The sequence below is a fragment of the Xyrauchen texanus genome, chromosome 6, assembly GCF_025860055.1.
Source record: "Xyrauchen texanus isolate HMW12.3.18 chromosome 6, RBS_HiC_50CHRs, whole genome shotgun sequence".
In the NCBI taxonomy this organism is placed as follows: Eukaryota; Metazoa; Chordata; class Actinopteri; order Cypriniformes; family Catostomidae; genus Xyrauchen; species Xyrauchen texanus.
The window spans coordinates 16984932-17012249 of NC_068281.1; the positions used below are offsets into that span (position 1 = coordinate 16984932).

General features: G+C 37.4%; 4 protein-coding genes across 5 annotated transcripts; 1 reads left to right on the plus strand and 3 right to left on the minus strand.

Annotated features, from left to right (window-relative positions):
* The first annotated feature begins 1705 nt into the window (after positions 1–1705).
* Positions 1706–4450, plus strand: LOC127645168 (uncharacterized). The gene is given in 5 exon segments (XM_052128682.1): positions 1706–2158; positions 2161–2215; positions 2218–2257; positions 2259–2397; positions 4361–4450. Coding segments are annotated over 5 exon segments (777 nt in total).
* plk3 (polo-like kinase 3 (Drosophila)) lies at positions 3499–9740 on the minus strand. Of its 2 annotated transcripts, none has more exons than XM_052128786.1 (15): positions 9452–9740; positions 8444–8551; positions 8215–8331; positions 7990–8119; positions 7787–7874; positions 7610–7705; positions 7255–7453; positions 6963–7089; positions 6754–6863; positions 6139–6256; positions 5735–5818; positions 5458–5620; positions 5109–5238; positions 4870–4983; positions 3499–4744 (listed from the first exon to the last, which is right to left on the minus strand). In XM_052128786.1, the coding sequence occupies exons 1-15, from the start codon at positions 9662–9664 to the stop codon at positions 4547–4549; spliced, it is 1995 nt and encodes a 664-aa protein (XP_051984746.1). In that variant the 5' UTR covers positions 9665–9740; the 3' UTR covers positions 3499–4546. The 2 variants fall into 2 exon arrangements, with proteins under 2 accessions (XP_051984746.1, XP_051984745.1); XM_052128785.1 differs by having other exon boundaries at positions 6754–6866.
* A 2422-nt stretch (positions 9741–12162) lies between these two features.
* Positions 12163–20219, minus strand: LOC127645252 (calcyclin-binding protein-like). Its single transcript, XM_052128808.1, has 6 exons — positions 20106–20219; positions 19601–19799; positions 19391–19487; positions 19036–19135; positions 18827–18921; positions 12163–12599 (listed from the first exon to the last, which is right to left on the minus strand). The coding sequence occupies exons 1-6, from the start codon at positions 20121–20123 to the stop codon at positions 12440–12442; spliced, it is 669 nt and encodes a 222-aa protein (XP_051984768.1). The 5' UTR covers positions 20124–20219; the 3' UTR covers positions 12163–12439.
* Positions 20220–20733: 514 nt separating this feature from the next.
* On the minus strand, positions 20734–22259 carry mrps14 (mitochondrial ribosomal protein S14). Its single transcript, XM_052129184.1, has 3 exons — positions 22159–22259; positions 21508–21672; positions 20734–21217 (listed from the first exon to the last, which is right to left on the minus strand). The coding sequence occupies exons 1-3, from the start codon at positions 22225–22227 to the stop codon at positions 21035–21037; spliced, it is 417 nt and encodes a 138-aa protein (XP_051985144.1). The 5' UTR covers positions 22228–22259; the 3' UTR covers positions 20734–21034.
* Between the last annotated feature and the right edge of the window lie 5059 nt (positions 22260–27318).

Consider the following 27318-nt stretch of genomic DNA (forward strand, 5'->3'; position numbering starts at 1 on the left):
CCATTCTGAGATGCGTGTTGGTGCTGTTTTGGCAGCACATGGGGGACCTACACAATATTAGGCAGGTGGTTTTAAAGTTGTGGCTGACCGGTATATACATATATAAATATACTGTACTGTACATAATTCCAAGTGAAATTATGTCAAATATACCATGTCATTGGTGAGACAAATTAGATAACTCATAACTACACTGGACATCAGCCATATTTGTTGATAAGCAAATCAGGCTTCAATGGAAAGTTAAAATAAAAGTCTTTCCATGACTACAAGCAAGTTTGTGGCAGATAGCCAAATTCTACAGTTCTCATGCCTGGCTTGTGGGACGTTGTTTAGTTTGCCTGTCTGTATAGCCCCATTGACAATAATTTACAGGGGCACTCTTTGCATAGAGAACAGTGCAACAGAGAAAGTTGACCACTTAGTGACAACATTTGTTGAGGAAATATTCCCTCATCGGAAAACTGATATTAATGGTATTAATATTTTATTGAGTTCCTAGATGGGTAAGAAAATCTTTTGGTGTAATTCATCAGCATGATGATATGGTTAGGTGATGACGATATGTTTTTCAGTAAAAAATATATTATCATCCAAGATAAATTTGGTTGAGAAGTTGTGTAAGATATATGAAACTGAATTCAGAATTTTTTTGGTCCACTTGCAAATACTTATTTCTTGTTTTAAGTATGTAAACCTCAATAAATGTTATGTATGCTTACCAAAAATAAGTAAATGACCAGTGAAAAAATAGAAAAATAATGAGAAATAATAAAGAAAAATTATTAATTATTATAAAGTCTTACTTTTTTATGCAGTTTTCTCTCAAGTAAATGTGTCTTGTTTTAAGAATGTTTAGATTTGTACTGGAAACAAGACTAAAAACTGATTAATATTAAAATGTTTTATACCTGTTGATACTTTTGTCAATCACACTGTATGTAAAATCAACAAATGTACTTACAGTATTTGAGAAACTTTAAAAGACAGTGTAAAATTGATCTTGGCACTGATTTTTTAAGTTCTTTCACCAGAACATCTGACTCAGGAACCATTAACCATATTCATTCTTGTTGTGAATGCTGTGGAGGCTGACGATAAGGCTGCACTTTTTTTCTAGTAACTCAGTCATGAAAGACTCATTCTTGCTCTGTGTTTTACCCATACCTGTACTTTCATGTTTACTTGCTGTAGCTCTTTTACATATGTGTGGAGCGGTAAACTGTGTTGTGTATATGCTTTGGCACATATATTCTTATCACTCAAGAGTGTTGTGGAGGCTTGAGACTGTGGATGGGAAAAGAGAGGCGAGTGACTCACACTGAGGATTCTAACAGGAACTCACTGTACAGACAAGTGGGTAGTTCCCTTCCAAAAAAGTGTTGATTAAGAGTTTCATTATTTAAAAAACACCTTTTTAAGCTAGGTGCCCACCACCCAGGCATGATAATGGTTTTCAATTCTAATCGTTGACTGTAGGCTACAACTTGGTACTGGTTCAAGCGGTGTCTCAAAAACCATTCCTTTATGTCTGGGTTTGAAATGTAAGTTTAAATATATTTTTTTTTATATAAAATATTGTCATGAGAATAAAATAAATTCATTAACATTATCATTTATAATCATTATCATTTTTGGGAGAACCATCCCTTTAAAACTGAAGTACACTGGCAAAGGCTTCAGTGATCAAAACATTTTTAGAATGATGTGTCTACTCACAGATTTCTCCATCAAGGCCAATCAACCTGTACCACTGTCTCAGAAGACCTTGGCTCAGTTCATTTAACCCTTGGCCACAGAACCAGGAGCCTCTGGGCCCCCAAGTTGGCGTGCTGTCTCTATCTCTACTCGTCTCAGTTCCAAAGACCAGGCCCACCATAGGCCACTGCACCTCAGGGGTGTGACTGGCCCCTCATCTGAGTCATCTTTCCTGAGCCCCAACGTGAACAATTCTCACGTTTTCATTGGCAAGCGGTTCTTATTCGAGGGCTGGCAGCAGGGAGGTAGAGTGAGATTTTCTGGATTGTACCTCCAGCAACCCATCCAGGAGATCAATCTAGAGAACATATACAAAAGGGGCCAAGAACCAGGGAGCCACTTCAGTGCCAGCAGAACTCAGCAGACCATAAATGCTACATTGGACAGTTATTTGGATGGTGTACTGTATGTTACAGTCCTAACAGAATTAGCCAGCTCTATCAGATGTTGACTGATCTAACATCAGTAAGTTAAAAGATGTAAACCCACCTCGATATAAATTTGTGTCAGGTAGTGGTTGGGCAAAATGGTAAACAATGTATAAGGGTTTTAAGCTGCAGCCTTATCAACACTGACAGCTACGCGTCTGCTGTTTACCAAAACCACTCAGTATTTGCTGTGGCTATAGTAGTGTTTATTGTAAATAAGGGATCTAATGACCACAAATCAAAGTCCCTCATTAGGGGTTTGACACCTTTTGTCCAATTAATTTCCATTAGTATTTTACATTTGTTCATAACTGGATATTCATTAAAAAATATTATATGAAGTCTGCATTGATAGAGCTTTCTAGTCAATAAACCTATTGTCTTTTTAAGAGCCGATCACAACCTTAAAAAATAACACACACACACACAAAATTTCAGTGACTTTATCTCCCATTCATATATGATTACTGGATAACATTTTTCATGCAGAAACTTTCCATGATTTTCCCAGGCTTAGGAAATTACTCCCATGACTCTGGAAAACCTTATTTACTTTAAAAGAATGGTTCACCCCAAAAGAGAAAATTCTCTCATGATTTACCAACCCTCATGCCATCCCAGATGTATGTGACTTTCTTCTGTTTTAAATTAAGATTTTCAGAAGAATATTTCAGCTCTGTAGGTCCATACGATGCAAGTGAATGGGTGCAAAAATTTTGAAGCTCCAAAATCCAAATAAAAGGGAGCATAAAAGTAACCCATAAGACTCCAGTTGTTAAATTCACATATTCAGATATGATATGATCAGTTGGGTGGGAATGTAAAGCAGAGATTGCCTGGGCAGGGAGGAAAATTTTTAGTAAAAAAGGACTTCAATATAAATCTGATTCTATAAATCAAATTGCTTCAGAAGATATGGATTTAAGCACCAGTGTTTTCTCAAATACTTTTAAGATTTAGATTAAAAAGCTGGGGTCAGAGAGCAGGGTCAGCCATGAAACCACGCACCTGGAACAGATAGGTAAAGGGCCTTGCTCAAGGGCCCAACAGTGGTATCTTGGCGGTTCTGGTGCTTGAACCCCCGACTTTTCGGTCAGTAAACAAGAGCCTTAACCACTGAAATATTCTTCTAAAAATCTTAATTTGAGTTCTGCAGAAGAAAGTCATACACATCTGGGATGGCATGAGGGTGAGTAAATCATGAGAAATTACTTTTTTGGGCAAACAAACCATTTTACTATAAAATGTAAACAAACGCAGCTCTTACATAAAAAAAAAAATAAAAAAAAGACTCAAATTTATATTTCTCAATAAACTTTATTCCCCCCCCAATACATAAAGTGATCATATTGAACATTTCCCAATGTTGACAGCACAATTCTTAATAAATAAAAAACTATAAATAAAAATATAAATAGAACACGTGCCACTATTAATAATACTAGTTAGGATTTGTCTGATAGGGTAATGGCTTTCACAATGATGGTACCGTGTACACCCATCACGTACAACCAGGGTCACAGTTTTGAGGACGTTAGTTATGATGGAGCATGTAAAGTAAACAAAGATGGAGGCACACTGAATACATAGTCTCTCTCCCCTCCCAAGTACAGACATTAAAGGATAGAATACCTTTTAAGAGCAAAAAGCATCAGGTTTGTATTTGTAGTGTTTTCCCCCACTTCCGTTTAATCGCTTGGAAAACCGAAAACGACATGAAGACTAAACAAAGCCCATCTTCTTTCCCTTGTGACTTAAGCTTGAGGCAGAAGGGCCATTATTGCACAGAGGAATCCATCAGCAAGGCACTTTAGTCACTACCACACCTAACTGCTCCACTTTAAATTACACTTTGTTCAACAGCCATCATCAGCAATTCACCTCTGCCATTTTTAAAACTAATCTCTTTAAAAGAATGAACTTTGGGTGTTCATAGCTCTTCACATTGGATGTGTACCATTTAGTGAAATAAAATGTCTATATAAAAAAAAAAAAAAAAAAAAAAAGCAAAGACCACCTTGCGGTGTTTGGAACACTGAGAGCAAAGCTAGTAATTTAAGAACCCTGTGAGTCTTATGCCATCTGCACTTCAGTCCAGCTCAAAATTACAAAAGAATACAATTTTGGTTGTGCACACCGTGAGTTAAGCTGGTAGTGTGATACTATTGGTGTAGGCTCAGTCACAAAATGAAGAAAACAAACAAATAGTGCACCATAGTTCAAAGAGGCCAGCCGATGGCCAAGGACAGGAGATCTTCCGCTGATTTCTGTCTTTAGTCCTTTTTTTGCTTCCAAAACAGAAGCAGTAAGCAGCAGGTTTTAATACAAAGCGGAACAGTGGTTCCGCGGGTTTGAAGAGTTTACACGTTGGTGTAGTGCTGGAGAAGCTGTACCACATAATGCAGGCGCTGCTGCAGCTCTGAAGAGCAGCCCCATTCGGAAAGCACACTCAGAGGGTAGGAGAAAGAGACACGGTCCTTGCTAATGTAAGTCAGTAGGTACAATGAGTCCGAGGACTTGCTGAGAATGATCTTTGTGTGGTCGGTGTAAAAATTTACCTGTCAAAAAAAATAAAATAAAAAAAATTAGGAATGCACATAGACCAAGCTATTCAAAATAGGTCTTGCGGTTTTACCAAATAGTCAATACTTCATTTGATGCTCCTGGAAGATCAAGACCTTACCTGTAGGGTTCGGTTGTCAAAGAGCATGACTAAGGCATGGTCAGTCTTAATCCACTGCAGTAGTAATGGAGAAGAGCTTGGAGGCCGATTATTATCACAACTGACATCTCCACCCTAAAGAGAAGAGAACCAACTTCAGTTTAGCTTTAGGTTGAGTTGCATAGTTTAAAAGGTTCCAGTGAATGGATCAGAGGGCCAAGAACATCTGAACCAGTGAAGTTCTGGACTTGATCACTCACCTCCATCAGGTTCTGCTCCATGTAGTTAGCCATCATTTCCACTATGTGTTTTTGATTCTGGAGCTTCTCTGGTAACGCGTCAGTAGGGAATGTAAAGTGCTTGTTGTTTGTTAGACAGTACCGTACAGTCCTTTGCAAAAACAGAAACGCAGGAGAATTAGAACATCACACGGATGAAGAAAAGCCATTTAATATAATTTGCTAAAAGACTGACCCAATTAGTAATTGAGACCCTGTCAAGGGTAAAGCACTCTTTGGGATAATCAGATCTTAGTACCAAGGCTTTTTCTCACAAATGCCAAACCGGAGCATTAGAGAAAGAGTGCAGAAAAAAAATTAGCCGTCTTACCTGCGCTGGTCACAGAAGCTCAGATGAGTGCCTTCATTGAAGAGAACACCAACATTATGATTAGAGAGCTGGTAACCAAAGCCATATTTGTTAGAGTAGTCCACCCACTTGGTTACCCAGATAAAGGGCTTGGGTTTAGAAAGGCAGGGTGGGTTTTTTGAGGCTGAAAAAGAAAGGAAAAGATTTGAGTATGTAGAGTCAGTGCCTAAAGAATAAACCATTAAAAGTATATAAAAAAGTGCCTTTGCACTAAAGTGTGAAAATTGTGGGAACAAACCTGCTGGCATGGAAGACAAGCAGCTGTTGAGAACCTTCATGGCAGACTCCGCTACGGCAGCAGGGGTAGGGATGTCTTCACAAGCTGAGAGAAAAATCAAAACACAGTGATTTATTATAAGAGCAGCAACTACAAAAAAAAAAAAAAAAAAAAAAAAAAAAAAAAACACAGACATAACCAAGACACCACAGAATGATATGATGGATAAAAATGTCGAGTCATCTTGTGCCTTAACTCATTAAAAAAATTAATGTATAAATAAAATAGACCAGGACGTTTTCCGAGAAACTTATAGCAGCCCTTAAAGCCTGGGATTGAGCCTAAAATAAAATAGGCAGCACACATACACATTCAAATTAATTTGCTGCTGCAGGTCTGGGCAAATAACTTAAATGCCCCCTTACCATCAGTGCTGCTGGCGAGGGTGCCTTTGAAGGAGCGTGATGCAGACTTCCTGGACTCCTCCTCTGCTGGGGTGTCCAGAGGGCCAGAGCTTGCCAGATGAACTGTGGGTGAAGTAGCCTGAGTATCAAAAGAGGAAGGGTTGCATGAGCAACAAATAAAAAAGGAAGGTGTAGGTATTTGAATGGCTCTTCAATACATACAAACTTGAATAAAATAGTGCGATCTAATTAAAATTACCTCAAAGCCAATAAAAATAACTTTTCCAATTATAATTACCTCCTTGGACTGAGCATTAAGCAATTACTATAATCTGATTGATAATCAGATTAAACTAAAGCTCTATTTGTCATTGTGATCAATTCTGAACTTGTCAAAGACCATGTGGTTTGGTCAGTACGGAGCTATTCTGGGACATTCAGCACAATAGCTGGACTATTGGAATGTATTATTAATCTAAAGCAGCTTTCAAAATGAGTCCCCACAGAGCCAACTTTAGCCATGCTGCAAATCCATAGACATACTGACAGTCACGAGTCAGATGTTCATGGTCAGTTCAGCAGTTTTATTAATATACACCAATATAGAGTGGAAACATTATTAATATGCATGATTACCTCATTCGCACCCATCGTTTTGTAGCTCATTTGCCGACAAATGGAGTGCTTCACCATGCCTGACACCAGTTTTGAGATGTCATCTTTCTCCTCACAAGGAATCTTCTCAACTGCTAGAATGACATTTCAAAATTATTAATGGGATCCTTGAGAATAGCACATTTTACTTCAAATGGTTTTAAATAGATAGCAGGTTTCCAAGTACATACCTTTAGATTTTCTCTTGCGAAAGAGGCTCTTGGCCATCTTGGTGAAGAACTTCTTGGCAGGACTGGGGGGATTCAGCTCAGGCACCATCACGCAGCTGCTTGGGGGAAGTTTTTCTGGGGTGAAGCCCTGAGAGAGGAAGGAGTAGGTGGATTGTGGGATAAAGATTAGAAAAAGATTGCAGAATTAAAATGAGTAACTGGCAAAGAACAAAGTAAACTTTTAAGATCAGCTTATTTAAGGATAATATGTAATTGGCTCCAGGTGTTTACTGTACTATTGCAGTACACCAACCTTTGTGAAATACTCATGGGCCATTATCTGGTCCAGAGTAAGGCGGTCAGCTGGGTTTTTCTGCAGGACTGCGGAGATCAGCTTCTGTGCGGCCGGAGTGAGGGATGGAGGAAGGGTGTACTTCACTTCCTTGATACATTTGTAGGTCTCTTTCAAGTCTAAGGTTTCAAAAGGTGGATTGCCACATAGGAGTGTGTACCTAATTGCACAAAACAAGAGCTCGTCATCAAGACTACCTACCACCAGATATGATGCATTATAAATGCATCATAGTACTCAATATGGGCATTCCATAATATGAATGAAAACAAACAACCAGTTGAGATATCGGTGCATCTCGATAAGACTGACTTACATTACACAACCCAGCGACCAAACATCAGACTCTGTCCCATGACCTTGTCGGTTTAAGACCTCTGGTGCAAGGTAGTTTGGGGTTCCACAGATGGTCCTATGAAAGAATATTTTATGTTAGCACACTGATCTGCTCTTTAACGCTCTAAATGTAAAGGATGAAGGTAGGCAAACTCACTTCTTCCTTTGCTCAACCGTTTCCAACTTGGCTGCCAGCCCAAAATCTCCTAACCTCAAATCCATGTTCTCATTCACAAAAAAATTACCTGAAAAAAAAAAAAGAAAAGAAAAACCTGGCATGTTAGCATAAGAAAATATCTGAATTTTAATGGATGTTACAGAATTGTAGATTTCACATTAGGTTAAACAAACAAAACATACCTAATTTGAGGTCTCTGTGGAGGATGCCTTTGTTGTGGAGGTATTTAAGTGCAGATATGATCTGTCTGAGGTAGTAACGGACTTCAGGGTCTGTCAGCGTATGTCTTGCTTTCCAAATGTGTGCCAAAGACTGTAAATATGAAGCACAGGGTGATATATAGTGCCTGTTGTTCACCACAGGGAATGTGAGACAAAGTGAGCACTGTTCTCGAAAAAGCAATTCACCTTTCTGCTGCAAAGTTCAAGGAAGATATAAATGTTGTCTTGGTCTTCAAAATGATGTGAGAACTTCACCACATGCTTGTGCTGGAGGCTTTTGTGAAGCTCGATTTCATTAATGATCTATGGGACAATGATCAGAAATATTTTTTTTAGATGCAGTTAAAAAAATAAAAAAATAATCCTGGTGTCATCTACATGTACGTTTAGGTGAACTCTTCCATTATGCACTTACCTTCTCTCTCTGGTGTGGCTTTGAGACTCTGCTCTGTGGAATAACTTTAACTGCATACATCTTGTTGTTGGCAAGATCAGTCATTTCATAGCATCGTGCAAAACCACCCTGAAAAACAAAATCCATAGTTATTAAATCACTAAAGACAAAATGCTGCAATTACACCCCAAGGTGAAGATCACAAAGTGCTAGGCTGCAGGTGTCTGCGCAACGGTCTCTAAACAGGAGGAACAGGACGTTTCAAATGGCTGCCTCAAAAACAAGTGTGCTGCCCACCTAAACGGCATCTTTGGGCATTTTAGGTGAGTTCATTTGTGTAAACACGACTATAATGTCCACAGAAATGCTATCTGGGTTTAGACACAGCCAATATGTTCCAACAAATGTACAATAGGAATGACGTAAAATGTTTCCCACTTGACCAACCACTCCTTCCAGCATCGCACAATGATGCAGCACTTTAAAAAAAAATGTAATTTGCACGAGACTAATAATAATCGTTAGCCTAATTCAAGTTAGCCTTTTTTGCATACACAAGAAGGGGACTGAAACGGTGTTCATCGGCTTCGTTGTTAATTAGCAATGAAACATCGCTGCCACTCATTCATTATTTCATGGCATCGAAATTCATCAAACATAAAAGATGTGAACTTGTATTACTAAAAACACAAATTCATTCAACTCCAAACTCGAAGACTGTATATGCAGAAATATGTAATTGACTCCATATTTAAAACGAGAATACAAGCAGGTAGGTTCGAGAACACCGACAGGGCGGATTGAGTTCCAGTGGCTCTGGTGCATCCATTCATCTCACAGTACTAAATGAACTCACACAAGTACGCACGAGACACGCACGAGAGCACACTATTCTCGTTTGACGACATTAAGAAACATGATTTAAAAAGAATGCAGTGACAGAAATCTAACTCATTAGCATTTAAAATGACAGTCATTCTAAAAGATCAATCAGTTCCGATTAGTAATACAAATATAAATAAGCGGTACCTTTCCCAAAAGCTTTCCTTTACAGTATGATCTTCCAGTCTTGGCGTCAACCACCATCTGCGCGAGCTCCGTTTTAGCATGTTCAGATTTACTCCGGTTCAGTCTGGCAGGCGGTTGAGCCGCAGGAAGACGGTCCGGAGACGGTTTGAACAAATCCGGATTCATAATTTTACAGGAAAGACGCTGCGCGGAGGTAAAACAAGCAGGATCCATTCATTAATAGAGATCCTTCGCCCTAGAATAAACTCCTTATGTTAAGTTCCAAAGTCTGCCAGGCGAAGTCCTCCAGTCCAATGTGTCAAAACATTGCCCAGACATTGAATTCCTGCAGTATATAAACTGTCTGTGACGTCATGGGAATGGGCGGGGCGATAGCCGGGGACGGCAGGAAAGAACTTAAGTAGTTGGCTGGTGGGAATTCAATCAAAGATCAGAGCGACGCATATGAAAGTGCAGCAGAAAAGTGAATGAAAACCTATTGCATCATGCGATCACGGTTGACTCGATTATGTACCTTCGGACCCTGGCTGGTCAATTGACTGTATATCTTTCTCATATGTTTAGGGTTTTAATAATGGAAGATACTGTATGTTTTAAAGAGTGTAAATGTGAGCATTTATTTTGCATTCTGAATTTGGCGTCGCATCATCTGTTACGGGCTAAGTGTACAATTATTCAATTCTGCGTAAGGGTTCATTAATTTTTTTTATTCTGCATACTGCAAAATAATAATAATAAACAGTAGAAATACTAGATTTAATCTACACTTTACATCATGAGGATTGAGAGTGTCAAAATTACGTCATTGTTGAACATCTGTGCAGAACTGAACTGAGAAACTCGTGGTCTCAGTCGCCTCCTTGTGGCTCGTAAACGAAAAATAAATAGGGGGACGATTTATTGTATTGCATAAAACGCACATTGATTGGACATGAGTCATGAAACATCATCAGAACGAATTTCGGTCTAAATCGTTAATAATTTCATTATTACGTAAAGTGCTAAAATTGAATTGCGTCGATTTGCGTAAGATATAAACGTAAATTCGTTCTCGCTCGTGCTGCATGAATAATGCCCATTATGTCATTTTAACAAAGGTTGGCTTGTTCTGTGATCATACTAGAATGATTACAATCAGCACTGCTTTTCTTTATGTTCAGAGTTTAATTAATACAGTTAAGATCATTCCTGGCATGATCGATTATGCATCACAGATATGAACTGCAATCCCACAACACAACAATGCATGTCAGCAAAATGGTGTTATGTATAACCGGCCATATACATATAGTTACACATTTCTACCTCATTCTGTACAATGCACCTTCAGTTTATGCTTCTTCATTTGCACCTTGTACTGTATTATATATATTTGGATTGAGCTGGTCGCTGCTTCTCTACATCATAACTTTGCACTAAAAAAACACATATTGTATATACTTATATATATACACACATATTGCTATTTGCACTTCTGGTTAGATGCTAACTGCATTTAATCGGCTCTGTACTTGTGTTTTGCACAATGACAATAAAGTTGAATCTAATCTATCTAATCTAATAAACATGCAGGGTTGGGAGGATTACTTTTGAAATTAATTCCACTACAGATTACAGAATACATGCTGTAAAATTTAATTTGTAACGTATACCGTTAATTACTCAAGGTCAGTAACGTATTCTAAATACTTTGGATTACTTCAGCAATGGTAAACTTTTTCTCTGCCAGTAGGCTACATTAAGACAAAATATACGTTAAAAATACATTCTCTGAAAAACCTAAATATCTTATGCAGTGTTTTTTCTAAATCATGATCTTGATTTAAGAAAAATCCTTAAATCAAGATCATGATTTAGAAAAAACACTGCATAAGATATTTAGGTTTTTCAGAGAATGTATTTTTAACATATATTTTGTCTTAATGTACTGGCAGAGAAAAAGTTTACCATTGCTGAAGTAATCCAAAGTATGTAGAATACGTTACTGACTTTGAGATATTTTTACATGAAAACAATACAAAAAATTCTTATCAAGAATAATGTTTTTGGCCTAATATCAAAGGTCTTACTAGACGAAAAGAAATGATGATCCATGTGAATTTTCTTGGTGAAAATATGATCATGCCTGGTAACACACGCATGTAAAATGGATAGAAATAGCATTTTAGCTTAGCGTAAAGTTGACAATTTACACAATGTTTATTTCTATTTTTCTGCTCCAAACATACTTCTCTGTCTGCTCGTATGAATGTAACACATAAGAAAGTGTATCACCGCTGTTCAAATGCACTTTAGATTGCATCATTTATATGTATAACGACCAGAATCAGAAGGTCGCTGGTTCGATCCCCACAGCCACCAACATTGTGTCCTTGAGCAAGGCACTTAACTCCAGATTGCTCCGGGGGGATTGTCCCTGTAATAAGGAAGTCGCTTTGGATAAAAGCATCTGCCAAATGCATAAATGTAAATGTATAAATGTTTTCCATCTGAAAGGACTAAATATTAAATGAAACAAATGACAATAAAATGCAAAGTAAACTCTTCAGTAATCAAAATAATTGTTTTAGTGTAACTGTTCTCTAATTACCAATGATTTAAATTGTAACTCGTTATATTATGTATAATGTATTTCGTTACTCCCCAACCCTATAAAAATGGATCATTAGGTACATAGAAAAAACAAACCGACAACAACCCAAGAATCATGTAAATGTCAGTCTTCCTTTATTAGCATGTTCCACTGCCAAGGTAAAAATAAATGCAAGAATGTGGTTTGCGAAAATCAATGAACATTTTTTCATCCTTTATACAAATGCAACATATTAAACGTCAAAATTTAACCAGTCAAAATAATAGCTGGAAAAATTCATATCTTTAATTAACAGTCAAGTCCAAATGGAACAGAGTATTAAAAAAAAGAAAAAGATCCTAATAAACTGGAAAGACAAATGCATCAGGTGCAGCTTGGGTCATTCAATGTGAAACTCAGAAGTCAAAGTCATCTCCTTTGGCCTTCTTCTCCCGAGACTCACACCACGCCTTGTTAATAATGCGCTTCATCTCGTCATCACCATCACTGTAGATCTTCTGCAGCATGTTCATCAGTCCCTCGCTTGGATCAGCCTTCACATCCATGTTAGGTTTACTGACACGGATACGTTACAATATAAACATTAGTTGTATACACAAATTAAGTATAATTGTGAAGTTGAACACATTACTGATGTCCAGTACTGATATGTGCTTTACTGTTAATGTACATTATATCAAGCTGGACAAGTTAACGTGACAACTGTGCTGATAAACACTTTCTATGACTATATATCTATGACTTTTCCAGTTATTGTTGTTGATTTTTATTTTATCTTTTTATCAATTGGAAATGTTTCAGAGAAATTTATTAAATGAAAAGAATCTTCTCAAAGAATGATTCTCTAACAAACTAGATATGACTATTGCAAGCAAGTACAGTGAATTCCAATGTAAATATCCACCCATTATGTATATAAGTTGCATTTAAATTGTGGTGCACAATTTATTTAGTATAGGCATACAAACCAGGGCTGTTAAACGTTTAAAACGTTTAAATGAATCAATTACATGATGTGCCGATTAATTAATTAATCAAATTAATTGCATATATCAATATTTACTATTTACTGAGAAAGGCCCCAGATAAAGATAATTTAGTATATGATAATTACAATAATTATAAATATATAATATAAATTATTTAGTTTATTTAAAAAAATCACTACAATTGTACAGAGCAGTTATCTGAGTTACTGTAGCCTTTCTGTCAACTCAAACGAGTCTAGCCATTCTCCGTTGGCTCATCGACATGTCATTTCTGTCCACAGAACTGCCACTCATTGGATGTGTTTTGTTTAGGCACATTCTGAGTAAACTCTAGAAACTGTTGTGTGTGAAAATCCCAGGAGATCAGCAGTTACAGCAATACTCAAACCTAAATCACAGAGATCACATTTTTCCCCATTCTGATGGTTGATGTGAATATTAACTGAAGCTTCTGACCCATATCTGAATGATTTTATGCACTGCACTACTTCCACACGAATCACTGATCAGATAAATTGCATGAATATGTAGGTGTACAGGTGTTCCAAATAAAGTGCTTAGTGAGTGTAAATTGAGGTAGCAGACATGAGGCATTTCTACAATGCAAAGAGAGGCTCAAAAGTTAAATTATCATTTGCTTTATTTCCATGTCATTTAATTTAACCCGTTATCCTCAGATGGACGCTTTTGAGTTGTCTCATTTTGGTTGTGTCGCATCTCACTAGTTTTCAGCGTCTCTACTCATAAGTTCTCTGTTCCTGACACATGCTGCACGAGTGTTTGTAGCCTGCTTAGCATTGCTTTTTCTTATTCTAATACTTTCGTTGTTTTATCCTTTGTCATTTTACCGTGTTTTAGGTTTATCCGCTTTTCTACTTTCATCTGTGTGTATTTTCCCTGTTGCTGCTAGTGCCTAGCTTGAGTCTGTGTTTGTAGCCTTCTAGCTTTATTAGCATCACTTTTCTATCTGTTTTCAGCTTTTAATCCTTAACATCTGCCATTTTTCAGGTGTGCATCGGGTTTTCCCCGCATTATTCTCTTATCGCGATTCAACTGCATGCATTTGCCGTGTGTATCTGCTTTCTATTTTTATCGTGATTAAACTGTGTGCATTTTACAACGTGCACCCATTTTTTGCATGTCACATGATTACAATAGCTTCTTCCATCAGCAGTGAGGGATTCACATGTGATAAATGAAAGGAATTAGAAGACTTAGAGACATGCATCCGAATGCTAGTGGAGGTCAGTGAGAAAGAGAAGCCAAAACTGTTTTGGATGCAGGCAGTACAGAGAGTACAATCGATTTCCAATTGATTCTCTCCACTCAGTGATGCACCCACTGAGAATCATGTTGAAAGAGCCCTTGTTATTGATGATTCTATTGTAAGGAATGTGGAAATAGAGACTCCAGCCACTTTTGTTAAATGCATTTCAGGTACCAGAGCGTCTGATGTCAGATCAAATTACAAGTGCTGGCTAATGTTAAACATAGATTTTCTAAAATTGTTATTCATGTCGGCACTCATGATGTCCGGCTTCGCCAGTCAGAAATCATTAAGGTACGTACACACTGCCAGCGACTTTATCGCTGAAGGTCGCCAGTGGCTGGCGGTGAAGTCGCTAGTGGGTGTTCCCACTACTGGTTGCCTAGTAACGTTTATAAATGACATTCACTGATGTCATTCCATTGCTGTTGACAGCGAATCTCTTTTCTTGCCACTAAAAACAAACATTTTGGAGGGAAAAGACTAAATATAAATGGAATCAGTACATAAAATGCTTTATATCAAAGATGAATGAGAAACCAGGGGTGCTGTTTGCCAGAGCGGCTGTTTATCTGCGGCGAAAATGCAAATGCCGGTCTGTCTGGGTCCACAAAATCCCCGCGATCTCAGATACACCTTTCCATGCAGTATTTTTCTTAAAAATGTCCTTGTACGTGGGAAGAGACATATCATAGAGTACTGGAAAATGTCTAAGAGCAAGAATTAGCCTTTCATCCATCTTTCCGTTACTGCAGGAGCTGAGAGAGAGAGAGAGAAGGATCACGTGAGCTCTCCCGTCGTCTCTCCTATTGGCTGTCGCTTCCGTTAGTCGCTCCAAAGTTGAACTTTTCTCAACTTTGTCGCGTCGCAGGACACGCCCACATCTAGCGCCAACGGTCGCGACAGCTCGTGTCGCCGGAAGTCGCTGTGCTTGCATTGAAAATTAATGGTATTGAGTCGCTGTCGCGCGCGATGTCGCTGGCAGTGTGTACGCACCTTTAGAGATAATGCAAAAACTATGTCAGACACTGTAATATGCTCTGGCCCCCTCCCTGCTCATCGTGGTGACGAGGTTTATTGTAGATTAGTGTCACTGAATGGCTGGATGTCTGAGTGGTGTCTGGAGAATAGAATAGGATTTATAGACAATTGGAAGAGTTTTTGACCTGACCTGCTAAAGAGAGACGGACTCCATTCCTCCAGGGAAGGTTCCGCGCACCTCTATAGTAATTTGGCTCATAGTCTTAATAATGATAGTATTTGACTAACTGGGGTCCAGGTCAAGAAGCAGACAAACTGGTCAATCTGATGACATTTTTACAGATTGTAGTTTGGATGTGCTCTGTTTGACTAAAACCTGTTTGGTATGGAAGGATTGTGTCTGTAGCTACAGACAGCAACTAAATGCTGCCAGGTCAGCATATGAGTAAACACAGAAAATAACCACAACAATCCTATATGTTTATTCAGTACTGTGGCTAAATTGGTTAGGAATTAACCAGATATTACTGGATATTAACCAGAGTCCACAGAACCAGATATTACTTCACAGCACAAAAATAATGACTTCATGAATTTATTAACTGATAAAATTGAAATAATCAGAAATAAAATTGGAATTATGCAATCATCTGTCACAGCAACTCAGAAAACAGTGTCTCATAATTTTCCTAATGTGCAACTTCAATCCTTCACTGTCATAGTTCATGAAGAGCTAAAATAACTTATCAAATCATCAAAAGCCACATGTATGTTAGATCCAATACCAACCAAGCTCTTATAAGAGTTATTCCCTGTAATTTCAGAACCTCTTCTTAATATTATTAACTCCTCGCCATCCTTTGGACATATCCCAAGAAACTTTAAAATGGCAGTTATCAAACCGTTTATTAAGAAGACACAACTTGACCATGGAGAACTGGCTAATTATAGACTGATTTCAAATCTCCCGTTTATGTTGAAAATACTAGAAAAGGTAGTTTTGGCAGCGGGGGCGTGGTCAAGCGCCCGTCCGGGGTAAAAAGCGGTTTGGGCGCTTGCACCTGAGCTAAATTATGTCTAACACCCGTGCTCACTGAACTTAGAGACAGATGTTAAGACATAATCTTAGCTCAGGTGCAAGCGCCCTTACCGCTTTCTCCCCCAGACGGGCGCTTGACCACGCCCCCGCTGCCACAGTAGTATCCTCCCAAATATGATAACTTCTACAGAAATAGTATATATGAACCATTTCAGTCAGGATTTAGGCCTCATCACAGTACAGAGACTGAAATTATCAGAGTTACAATTGACTTATTATCAACAATTGGCTCTTATCATCTGATCGAGGCTGCATTTCACTTCTAGTGCTTTTAGATCTTAGTGCTGCATTCACCACGATAGATCACAACATACTTTTGAATAGGCTAGAGAATTATGTTGGCATTTGTGGAGTTGCATTAGCATGGTTTAGGTCCTATTGAGCAGACTGCTACCACTTTGTCTATGTAAAAGTAAAGTATGGAGTGCCACACGGATCAGTTTCTCCTTGTATATGCTTCCCATGGGAGATATTATCAAGAATCGTGGAATAAGTTTCCACTGTTATGCTGATGATACCCAACTTTATATTTCTTCAAAACCTGATGAGATTTCACAATTCATAATATTAGCAGTGTATCAATTAATGTATTGTTACATCGTCTACAACAGCGAAGAACTTATGTTTTATATTTGATATCAATCTGTCCTTACAATAATAATCAAATTACCAAAGTTTGCAGAACAGCATTCTTCCACCAAAGAAATATTGCTAAATTACGACTCATGCTCTCTGTTGCTGATACCAAAAAATGTATTCATGCTTTCATGACCTTAAGACTAGATTATTGTAATGCACTACTGGTAGGATGTCCAGCAAGATCAATAAATTAACTTCAATTGGTTCAAAATGCAGCAGCCAGTGTGCAGACTAGAAACAAGAAATATGATTAGAATACAAGATTGTATATTAGCTCCATTTTATCATCGTTACATTGGCTACCTGTTCAATTGGATTCAGCTTTGAATGGTCAAGCTCCGCAGTACTTAAGTGACTTTCTACCACGCTATATTCCATCACATTCATTTCGATCGCAAAATTTTGGCCTGTTAATAGTTCCTAGAATATCAAAATCCACAAAAGGAAGAAGATCCTTTTATTATTTGGCTCCTAAACTATGGAATATTCTCGCTAACACTGTTCGGGACACCGACACACTCACTCAGTTTAAGTCTAGACTAAAGACTCATCTATTTAGCCAGGCATACACCTAACTTATCCTTCAACTCACAATTAGGCTGCTTTAGTTACATTGATCGTGATCTATAACTCTGCAATAACTTTGCTAACAATTAGGTTACGTCGGACACCGGATTGATTCCATCCGCACTGCAAGACTTCATGACAACAGTTGCACCCTCTCATCGTCTCTAGTAAAGAGCACGACAGAACAACAGTGATGTGGACAACAGCTCTGATCTTTCTGCGCTGTAATCTTGAATATTGTTCTCTAGCACCAAACATGCATCATATCTGCCGTCCCGCTCCACACGCGTTGCCTCTTTTCCCTGCATGTGTGTAGACATGAAGTGCCGCATGAGTTAACGTGGTTTCAAAGCACCTTTCAGAAAAAGATTATCGCGATAACAATTTTGGCCATATTGTCCAGCCCTAACTATACATAAGTAATATTTACATTATATTCATGATGTTAGCCAGAGGGGAACTGGCCCCCACAGTGAGTCTGGTTTCTCCCAAAGTTATTTTTCTTCATTAACCAACATCTTATGGAGTTTTGTGTTCCTTGCCACAGTCGCCTTCGGCTTGCTCACTGGGGTTATAAAAACAATTATTATATAATTACTTATTTTTTTAAACACAATTCACAATCATATTTTATCAAACTACACAATGATGACTCTAAGACATTACAGATATTACAGTTTAATTTTCTGTTAATGCATAATCTTCTGTAAAGCTGCTTTGAAACGATTAACAAATAAAAATTAATAGACTTTAGAAAACTGTGTCAAGCTCAACTAGTTTGAAACCTTGAAAAATACATCTCGAGATGCCTGCATTCTGTTGCGCTCGCTCTATCGATCTTTAAGAGCAAAAGCGTGTCTGTGAAAGGCCATGCTCCCTGTTGTTCTCATTGGCTTGACAAGGCATGTTGCATGAACATCTGGAGCTGACTGCCCCCTACTGCCACATCCAGGTGGTTAATCAAACCTAAATAGCTCTGATAGAACATTCTTCTTAAAGGAATTTACATAAAGATCAGTGCATGATTAATTGCATTAATTTGTTTTAACACATTATTTTTTATTTAATTAATTGCACTAAATTAACATGTTCAATCTGCCCTAATATGAACAATTCTATTATTTTGTATCTTTATATATAAATCGGCAGAATTTCATGTAAAATCCAGCTTTTACATGTAAATTTTTTAAAAAGGAATATGAAGAGAAAATTAAATAGTGTTTGTGTGTGTTTTACTCACTCTTTCTCTTTAGAAAGTTTTTCAACTTGTGTCAAACAATCCCATTTTTTTGTTGCCTCCTTCTTGCACATAATAAGGACCATGTCCGTTTTAATCTATAAGCAAATCAAAATGAGTCTTTTTAGTCATCTACAAATTTTATACAGAAAATATATATATTTCTCAACTATACATAAATTAATGTCAACAACATATGGGAGGCGACTAACCTTTTTATTGCTCTCAGCTACAACAATTGGAAATAAAAGGTTGTTGACTGTCATTTGATGGTTCTTTTTATCCAGATCTTTGACAAGAACATTGAAACATCTGTGAGGAAAAAAAGAGCAGCATTTATGGTACATCATTGACAACAATGATGAGAGTGAGAGTTTTAAACATGGCCAAGATTGTACAAATTGTAACTCAACATTAAATGGGCATGGTTAACTGTATAGTAAAAAGTAACATCCAATTGTTACTTTTAAGAACCCAGTAAAGGTGACCATAGGCAAAAGCAAACTAGCACAACAATAAGCAAGCAACATGATTCCAACATAAGCAATAAACCTAATTCTACCATACCTATCTGTAAAGCTGACCTCAACATTTTCAGCTGGAATAGTATGCACTCCTTTTAGCGTGATGTAGATTTTGACAAATTTGTCAGACTGGTCCCATCCTAACAGGAAAAAAATTCATATGTAATGACATTTAAAGGCTCTCTCGTTAAATAAAGTAAATGAAAAGTTGTAGGTCAATGATGATCATGCATTACATGAGGCATGAACCCACCATAATTGTTAATTTTAACTGTGTATCCTTTGAGTGTTGCATCAGTTGCAGAGTCTTTCTTGGCTTGCTGCTGTCGCTTCTGTGCGAGCTCTTTATCTATTTTCTTCTGTTCTTGTGTTAACACGTCTCGCACACGCTGTCGTTCACATTTCTCCAGTAGACTCGTAATCTCTTTTAAATCATTCTCAAGACCGCTGATCTAGAGACAAATACAATCTCAGATCAAATTCAGCAACAAGCTTACACCATCTTTAATTTACACCGGCGAGTTTCATCAAAAAGCGATGCTGACACACATTTGACAGCCTAATACAATATTCACCCGCTTAGTAAATTATACTGTATAATAATGTAATAAGTATGAGTTTCATCCAGTCATATATATATATATATATATATATATATATGTATACTGTTACACATTAAATTAAGACAGTCTCTGGCAGAATAACTATATAGACTTTAAGGCATCAAATGTAAGGACCATTGAAACAGTAAATTGTACCAGTTCGTTGATATCCATCGCTGCGTTTATCCTGAATAACCCTTATTTAGTGAACTGATGAAGGTTAACTCTGAAATGCATGAAGCGCTGTTTCTAGAAAGATTCTTACTTCCGTGTAATGTCAAAATAAAAGTCCTCATAGGTGAACCCGGACGAATAACTCAACATGGTCTCCCTTGTGGATTTCTAATGGGATTTCATCACAGGGTTTTACTATTTACAAGGAAAATATGCCTGTGGTAAACATTTCTTCAATTTACATCGTTTTTTTGTTCTAGAACTGAAATTACACAGTCATACCTTAAATGTGAATTTCTAAGCCACAGTGTTTATTTTTTATTGCTAAATAAGTACTACAAGTACCACCATCATGTGTGTGAACGTGCCTGGCAAAATGGGAACCATAGTAGCATCTAGCAACTTGTGAGCAACATACTTTAAAAAAAAAATAAAAAATACTCAGCAGCTTTAAAAATTCACTTTTGAGGTATACTGTGTGTTGTAGAACAAAAAAATTTCAAGAATCTTTGTGGTTTTTATTTGACATTAAGTAACATTCTTCTCTTTGTATTTTTATAGAATGGTCTAAAATGACAGCAAATAAATTCTCAACAAACAAGTCTCACAGTAGAATCAACTAATTTTATTGTATTTAAAGTAATACAATTTACATACCAGTTGTAACTTACATAATCTCAACAGATGCAAAACAAATTGTGGTGATGCCGATTTGAAATCACAATTTATCAACCCACCTAAAAGAACAAAAAAGACATTTAAGCAGGTGCTTGTTGCTTATCCAGATTTGTGCCCTTGTGGACTTGTGCCCTAAAATGAGGATATATTCTCTTTTAAAGGCAGCTTCACATAAAGGTTGTAAAGTTCATACACTGAACAGCAAGGCTGTCCAAAACACCATTCCAGACCAATCACCACATTGATCTCTGTATCCCAGACATCTGGTTGTGGTCTGCTAAATGCCGAAAGACAATACGACTAAGACGCCACCTCCGTTTCACCCCACGTGGTCTTGATGTCATCACACACCTGTTGCGAATACGCACTGGGCAACTGTCCCGAGGCAGTGCGGCTATTTCTTTATCAGCTATCTCCTAAGGAAACAAATAAGACAGACGTGGCATTTATTTATATTTACAGCACACAAAGAAAGACAAATGTCTTCATGGTTTATGACTTTTAGTTGTGTTCAGTTTGAAATTACAGCAATTTTTCCACCATCTCCATTACTGTAAGTGTAAATGCTGGTTATAGAAAAAGACACTTCATGTGTAATCCAGTACGAGGAAAGTCATTTTAAGACAGAAATCTCACTAGGAGACTTAGTCCTCAAAACAGAGTGTTAAATTGGCACTAAATGGAGACTTCAAAGCTTTAATTTTACCTGTAGTTCCTTTGGTAAAATAGTATTTTTCCTAATAGCATTGATGCGCAGTCTTGTATCTGCATATTCATATGCCATTTGTCTCCTTTTCACATCCCGTAACATCCTCCAGTCAACATAATAACTTCTGAACTGTTCCACCACTCCAAGAGAACTTCTGTAGGCCTGAAAACATTAGAAGAGACATTTTAAATGCTTACAACAACAGTAAGCACAGTCGATAAAACAAATATATAACATGAGATTATACTTCAGTTGACGCTCTCGTTCTTTGGTTAAATAAATCCTCGGCCTCTGACATCATAACATTACTTACAAAGACACCTAGATTTTCATGATAAATAATAAAAACAATCCATTACAATTACATAAAAAACATTTAATTATTTAGTAAAAAAAATAAAAATAATAATAATATATATATATATATATATATATATATATACTATATATATATATATATATATAAATGTACTAAATAAATGTCAGTCTAATCATGAGTTTTCAGCTAGAAACGATCTCTAAATGTCACCAGCTTCTCTGGATGTAACAGGGTAACAAAGACACTTGTGCACATAAATCTACACACATCACTATTTAAATAACACTGGATTAAAAAGTCTCGACAGACCTGAGTCAGTGTATTCTTACCTGTCTACAAAACGGCAAGGACGATTGTAGACACCCCACTCCTGTGCTGAGGACCTTCCACGCGGCCATGTTGATCCAACACTGCTGTGACGACAGCTGCCACTGACTTCGTTTGTGGTTTGCAGCTTGAAAATAAATTTTAATACACCATTACTGCCGCCTACTGGTTTGGATAAAATTAAAGCCTCAAAGAAACAATCTAATTTGTAGTCCGTTTCCAGAGAAAATAACCATCCATTGTAAATTGCTGTTGCATGTCATGACTTTCATGACAAGCAACACCAAACCAGAGAGTTGAGGCAGGTGAAGGGCAAGGGGGTAACTAGTTTTGGGTGTATATGTGGTATACAGCCAGATGGCGGCAGAGTGTACTATCGCAACAACACTGCAGCTGTAAAAGCAGAGCTAACAGCATAAAATATTACATAGAAATGTAGTAATGTAGAGTCGAAAGGCTTAGAAGCAATAAAGGCCTGGAATGCCACTAATTTTTAAACAAATTCTTAAAGAGACACAAGGTAAAATTGTAGTTTTTCATAGAGCATAAAGTCTCAGGCTGAGTTAAGAAAAGCATACTACCACCATTGTTGGGTAAGTTACTCAAAAAAAAAAGACGAAAAAAAAGACATTAATTACTATCTACTAATTACATATTTTACAGTGTAATTAGATTACCGTACTAATTACGCTGTCTGTAAAGTTATTTTATTAATTATTACAAATTTCATTCTGAAACCCTTATCATTGTTGACCAGATGAAAAATACAAGGACAGACACAAAAATGTTCTTTTAATTATTTAAAAATAAATCATTTAAAATCAAATAAATTATGCATGAACTGGCCAAAGATTTTAAGGGGGCAGTGTTATATTAGAAAACATATATTGTAACATTAGATGTTACATTTCGACTATTGTAATATAGAATTGCTCTATAGTCAGTATTTAATGCAATTACATCAACAGTAACTGTAATCAAATTACTATCATAATTACAGTAATTAATTACTTAGTAATGCATTACACCCAACGCTGATTACCACACATTTCGTACTATTTCTGAAATATCAGTACTCAGCCTCAGTCCTACAAAGGTGCATTGAAGGCATGCATGGCATAATTATCCCAGTCTTTTGAAAAGTGACCTACCTGCTCATGATGTTAATATTATTAACCTGTAACATTATTGAATTAATTACGTCCTGTTTACATGGCTGTGATGTGGAGATTGCTGATTCACACATGTCTGGTGATTTACAGTGGTGGCCAAAAATATTGGTAAATATGAGCAAAGAAGGCTGTGAAAAAAAAATCTGCATTGGTTATCCTTTTGATCTTTCATTAAAAAAATTCACAAAAATCTAACCTTGGTCAAATGTGTCATTTGCACCCCTAGAAATTCTTATGAGTAAAATATATCTGAAGTATAGTATATTCCAATTCATAATTTGCATTTTTATTGCACATGGGTGACTAGGAACATGAAATTGTTCAGTCTTTCGGTTTCACAGGTGTATAAAAGTGTATGAAAGGTAACACATAGGCCAAATTCCCTTAATAATCAATCACAGTGGGTTAGACTAAAGAATATTGTTCTGATGTGCGGCAAAATGTTGTTGACCTTCTCAGTATGGGACGTGGCTATAAGAAAATAGCACTGAAAATGCTCATTTTCACCATTAGGGCAATAATTAAGTTACAATCAACTGGAGATCTTAAGAATCGGCCTGGAAAAGGACATGTGTTTATACTGTCTCCACGTACAGTGAGGAGGATGGTTAAAGTGGCCAAAGAATCTCCAAGGATCACAGCAGGACAATTGCAGACATTAGTTTTTTGGGAGGGGTTCAAGAAAAAAAGCCTCTGCTCTCATCCAACAAGAAACCCAAACATCTTCAGTTTATCAGAAACTACTGGAACTTCAAATGTGTCTGGGTTCTATGGTCAGACGAAACAACAAAAAATAGCTTTTTGGCGGCAAACACCAGAGATGGTTTGGCCAAGTACCCAGTGCCCATGTTAAAATGTGGTGCTGAATATTTAATTTTGTGGGGCTGTTTTTCTGCCAGAGGTTCTGGACATCTTGATACATGGCATCATGGACTCTATCAAATGCCAACAGATAAAAACCTTTAAACCAGGCTGCCTCTGCCAGAAAGCTTACAATGGGCCCTGGTTGGAACTTTCAGCAGGACAATAATCAAAAACAAACATCAAAATCAACACAAAAATGGTTCACTGACCACAAAATCAAGGTTCTGCCATGCCATCCCAGTCCCCTGACCTAAACCCCATAGAAAATTTGCAGGGTGAACTGAAGAGGAGAGTGCACCAACATGGACCTCTCAATATGAATGATCTGTAGAGATTCTGTATGGAGGAATGGTCTCAGATCCCTTGCCAGGTGTTCTCCAACCTCATTAGGCATTATAAGAGAAGATTCAAGGGAGATTGTCTTCAAAAAATCTTGAATAAAAGGGTGCCAATAATTATGGCCAATGCGTTTTGGAGAAAAATATTTTTTAATAATGAGATGTTTCAATTGTTTTAGTTCAATTAAAATTTAGATTTTTTGTGATTTCACAGCCTTCTTTGCTCAAATTTACCAAGGGTGGCAATATTTTTGGCCACCACTATATAGCTGAGTGTAGCGACGTGATAAGGTGCACGGATTGACTATCTAAGAAGCGGAGGCAACTTGAGACTTTTCCTCCGCCACCTGGATTGATGTAGGTAACTGCACCACCATGACGACCTAGTAGTGGGAATTTGGCATGCCAAATTAGGGAGAAAAGTGGAGAAAAAAGAGAAAGAAAGCAGGCTTTGTTACTTGAAAGGACCAGGACCCACTGGATGTTATTGCTTAAATGAAAATGCTGTCTAAACCTGAAATCATAGACATCACCTCCCACCGTCTCCATGACATATTGTTGGAATGAGGAGCACGTTCAGCAGTAGATTGATCCAGCCTTGGTGCAACAGCGGCTGCTACAGAAGGTAAATTGAGCCTACTGACATAAGATTGAACAGTTTATTAGATGCACCATCAGTGTCAGCACTGGTGGAGGGTGGAGGCCGTGCCCCCCACTTTGACCACTTTTGACTCCTTTCCCAGCTAAAATGTTAAATTTGACCAAACTTTTATATCTTTCCCATGTGTTTTTGTTTAATTCCCATGATGTGAACAATTTAATTTGTTTAGAGGACTTGCGTTTAGTGTGGCTGCATTTTCTGGGTATCATGAGGCGCTGTATGCAGAGACAGCTCAATTGGTGTGCTCCATATTTGGGCCAATGTTTCATGGAATATTCAAATACGTTTTCTAATATAAACTGCTCAATTTGTTAAAGTTCATCATCTGTCATCTTAGGTCAGCAGGAAAGAGGATGATCAAAACGACGTTTACAATAAATTCAAAGGGACTCTCAAGAACCTTGCTGAAAAGACCAGCTTATGTTGTGTTTTGGGTGCTGGTCCCCCAGCATGGGATGCTGGTGTGCTGTTGTGCCCAGGGTTCTAAACTAGCTTAACCACCTTTACCTGAAAGACCATGCTGGTAAACTTACTTAACCATAAAGTTGCTGGTTATTCTGGTCCACCAGCTGGACCAGCACCCAACCAGCATTAACCAGTTTGGACAAGCATGGTTATTTCATGCTGGTTAAGCTGATCTTTATTAACAGAGGAGAGACAAATGGAATTTATGTTCAAATAAATGTAGCATAACATTTTCTTTATTAAAAAATCTGTATTATTGACACTGCCATTGTGGTCGCTTACACAGTGTTTCCGGTTAGTCTGATATGTGGCTCTGAATTGGTTAACTGTGTAGACTGCTGAGAAGGATAAGATATATGACATGTTTTGAATTTCTATAGGCTCTGGAATATAGAACTCACATTCTGACAGTTATACTTGTTATGTTGTTCTCCATTAGAGGGCAGTGCCTACTTTAAATAAATCAAAAAAGGATGTAGATTATATATCTATATGGAGAAATGGCTCATAACTCTGCTTGGATGTTTACAATACACATTGTATTGTAGTTTCCTGAAGGAACTGTATGCCGTTTAGTAAAAATAAAAACAATAAACCGGACTTTGACTTTGTTTGCCCAGTAAAATAGTGTGTGCTGTCTGAGGTAGATTGCTGCTAACCACATGTGCTTTGTCTTAAATGTGCCCCACTCAGAAATTCCAAATGTTCCCTTACTTGTTTCATCCTGGCTCCGACTCAAAACACCATGTGCAGAAGCACCATTCACTTCAATTAGGATTTAGCACATGAACATCCTATAGAGATTATATATATATAGCTATCTAGCCAGATTGGACGTGTTGCCCCATTTCGCAGTGACTTTCCTCTGGCAAGCTCAGCAGACTTCTGAATTGGTCTTCTTGAAAGGTTGGAAATTCTCCCGAGCTCTGTCATTACCTTCTGCGTGTTTTCACGCTAAAACAACAACAATAACAATGTTGCATGCTGCGGCCATGCGTCAGAATCATCCTGAGTGTGTGTGGACAGCATTACCACGAGTTTTACAAATCACGATAATCACGCATGGTTTTAATGATAATTTAATGTGACATGATAATACCAACTGTCAGGGAATTTTATTGTGGTTTACCGTGAAACCGGTAACCATTTCATCCTTATTTTGCTTCTACTAACATTTTAATACTTAAAGTCAGCACATGAAGTTTACATTGCCATTTGTTATGCTCATCCACCATTTATTTCCACTGTAAAAGCCCCTAACTTCAAATAATAAAAACTAAAAAGAAGAAAAAAGCAGACAACGACAATAACAACCGACAATCAGGTCCTTATGCGCTTCTCTGCATGACATTGTTTAGAGTTCAACCTCAAGGCATTCATAAAAAACTGTTCTAGTAAATTCCTGTAGAATTTCCCAAGCAGTCAGCCTTAGTTAAACGATACTAAGAGATGTGTTCTCAGAAAAATACTAACATATGTCAAATTGCACAACTATTACACAACTACACACAACTATCCATTGTGTATATTTAAGTATAATACAGGCCTCGAAAGGTCTAGACACCATATTATGCTTCACAAATAAGGTAAACTTTAAATTAAGAGTTAAAGATTTGTATCATTATTTACAGTATGATCAATGTGTGTCAGGCATCTGAACAA

Coding starts and splice junctions, on each gene's coding strand:
- plk3 (XM_052128785.1), bottom strand. CDS start 9,664: ATGGATCCTGCTTGTTTTACCTCCGCGCAGCGTCTTTCCTGTAAAATT. Junction 5,819..6,138: donor CCTCGCCAGCAGCACTGATG/GTAAGGGGGCAT, acceptor TTTTTCTCTCAG/CTTGTGAAGACATCCCTACC. Junction 5,621..5,734: donor CTTGTCTTCCATGCCAGCAG/GTTTGTTCCCAC, acceptor TTTCTTTTTCAG/CCTCAAAAAACCCACCCTGC.
- LOC127645252 (XM_052128808.1), bottom strand. Junction 18,922..19,035: donor TAGCTGAGAGCAATAAAAAG/GTTAGTCGCCTC, acceptor ATTTGCTTATAG/ATTAAAACGGACATGGTCCT. Junction 12,600..18,826: donor AAACTTTCTAAAGAGAAAGA/GTGAGTAAAACA, acceptor TATCCGTGTCAG/TAAACCTAACATGGATGTGA.
- mrps14 (XM_052129184.1), bottom strand. CDS start 22,227: ATGGCCGCGTGGAAGGTCCTCAGCACAGGAGTGGGGTGTCTACAATCG. Junction 21,673..22,158: donor CCTTGCCGTTTTGTAGACAG/GTAAGAATACAC, acceptor TAATGTTTTCAG/GCCTACAGAAGTTCTCTTGG. Junction 21,218..21,507: donor TTTTACCAAAGGAACTACAG/GTAAAATTAAAG, acceptor TTGTTTCCTTAG/GAGATAGCTGATAAAGAAAT.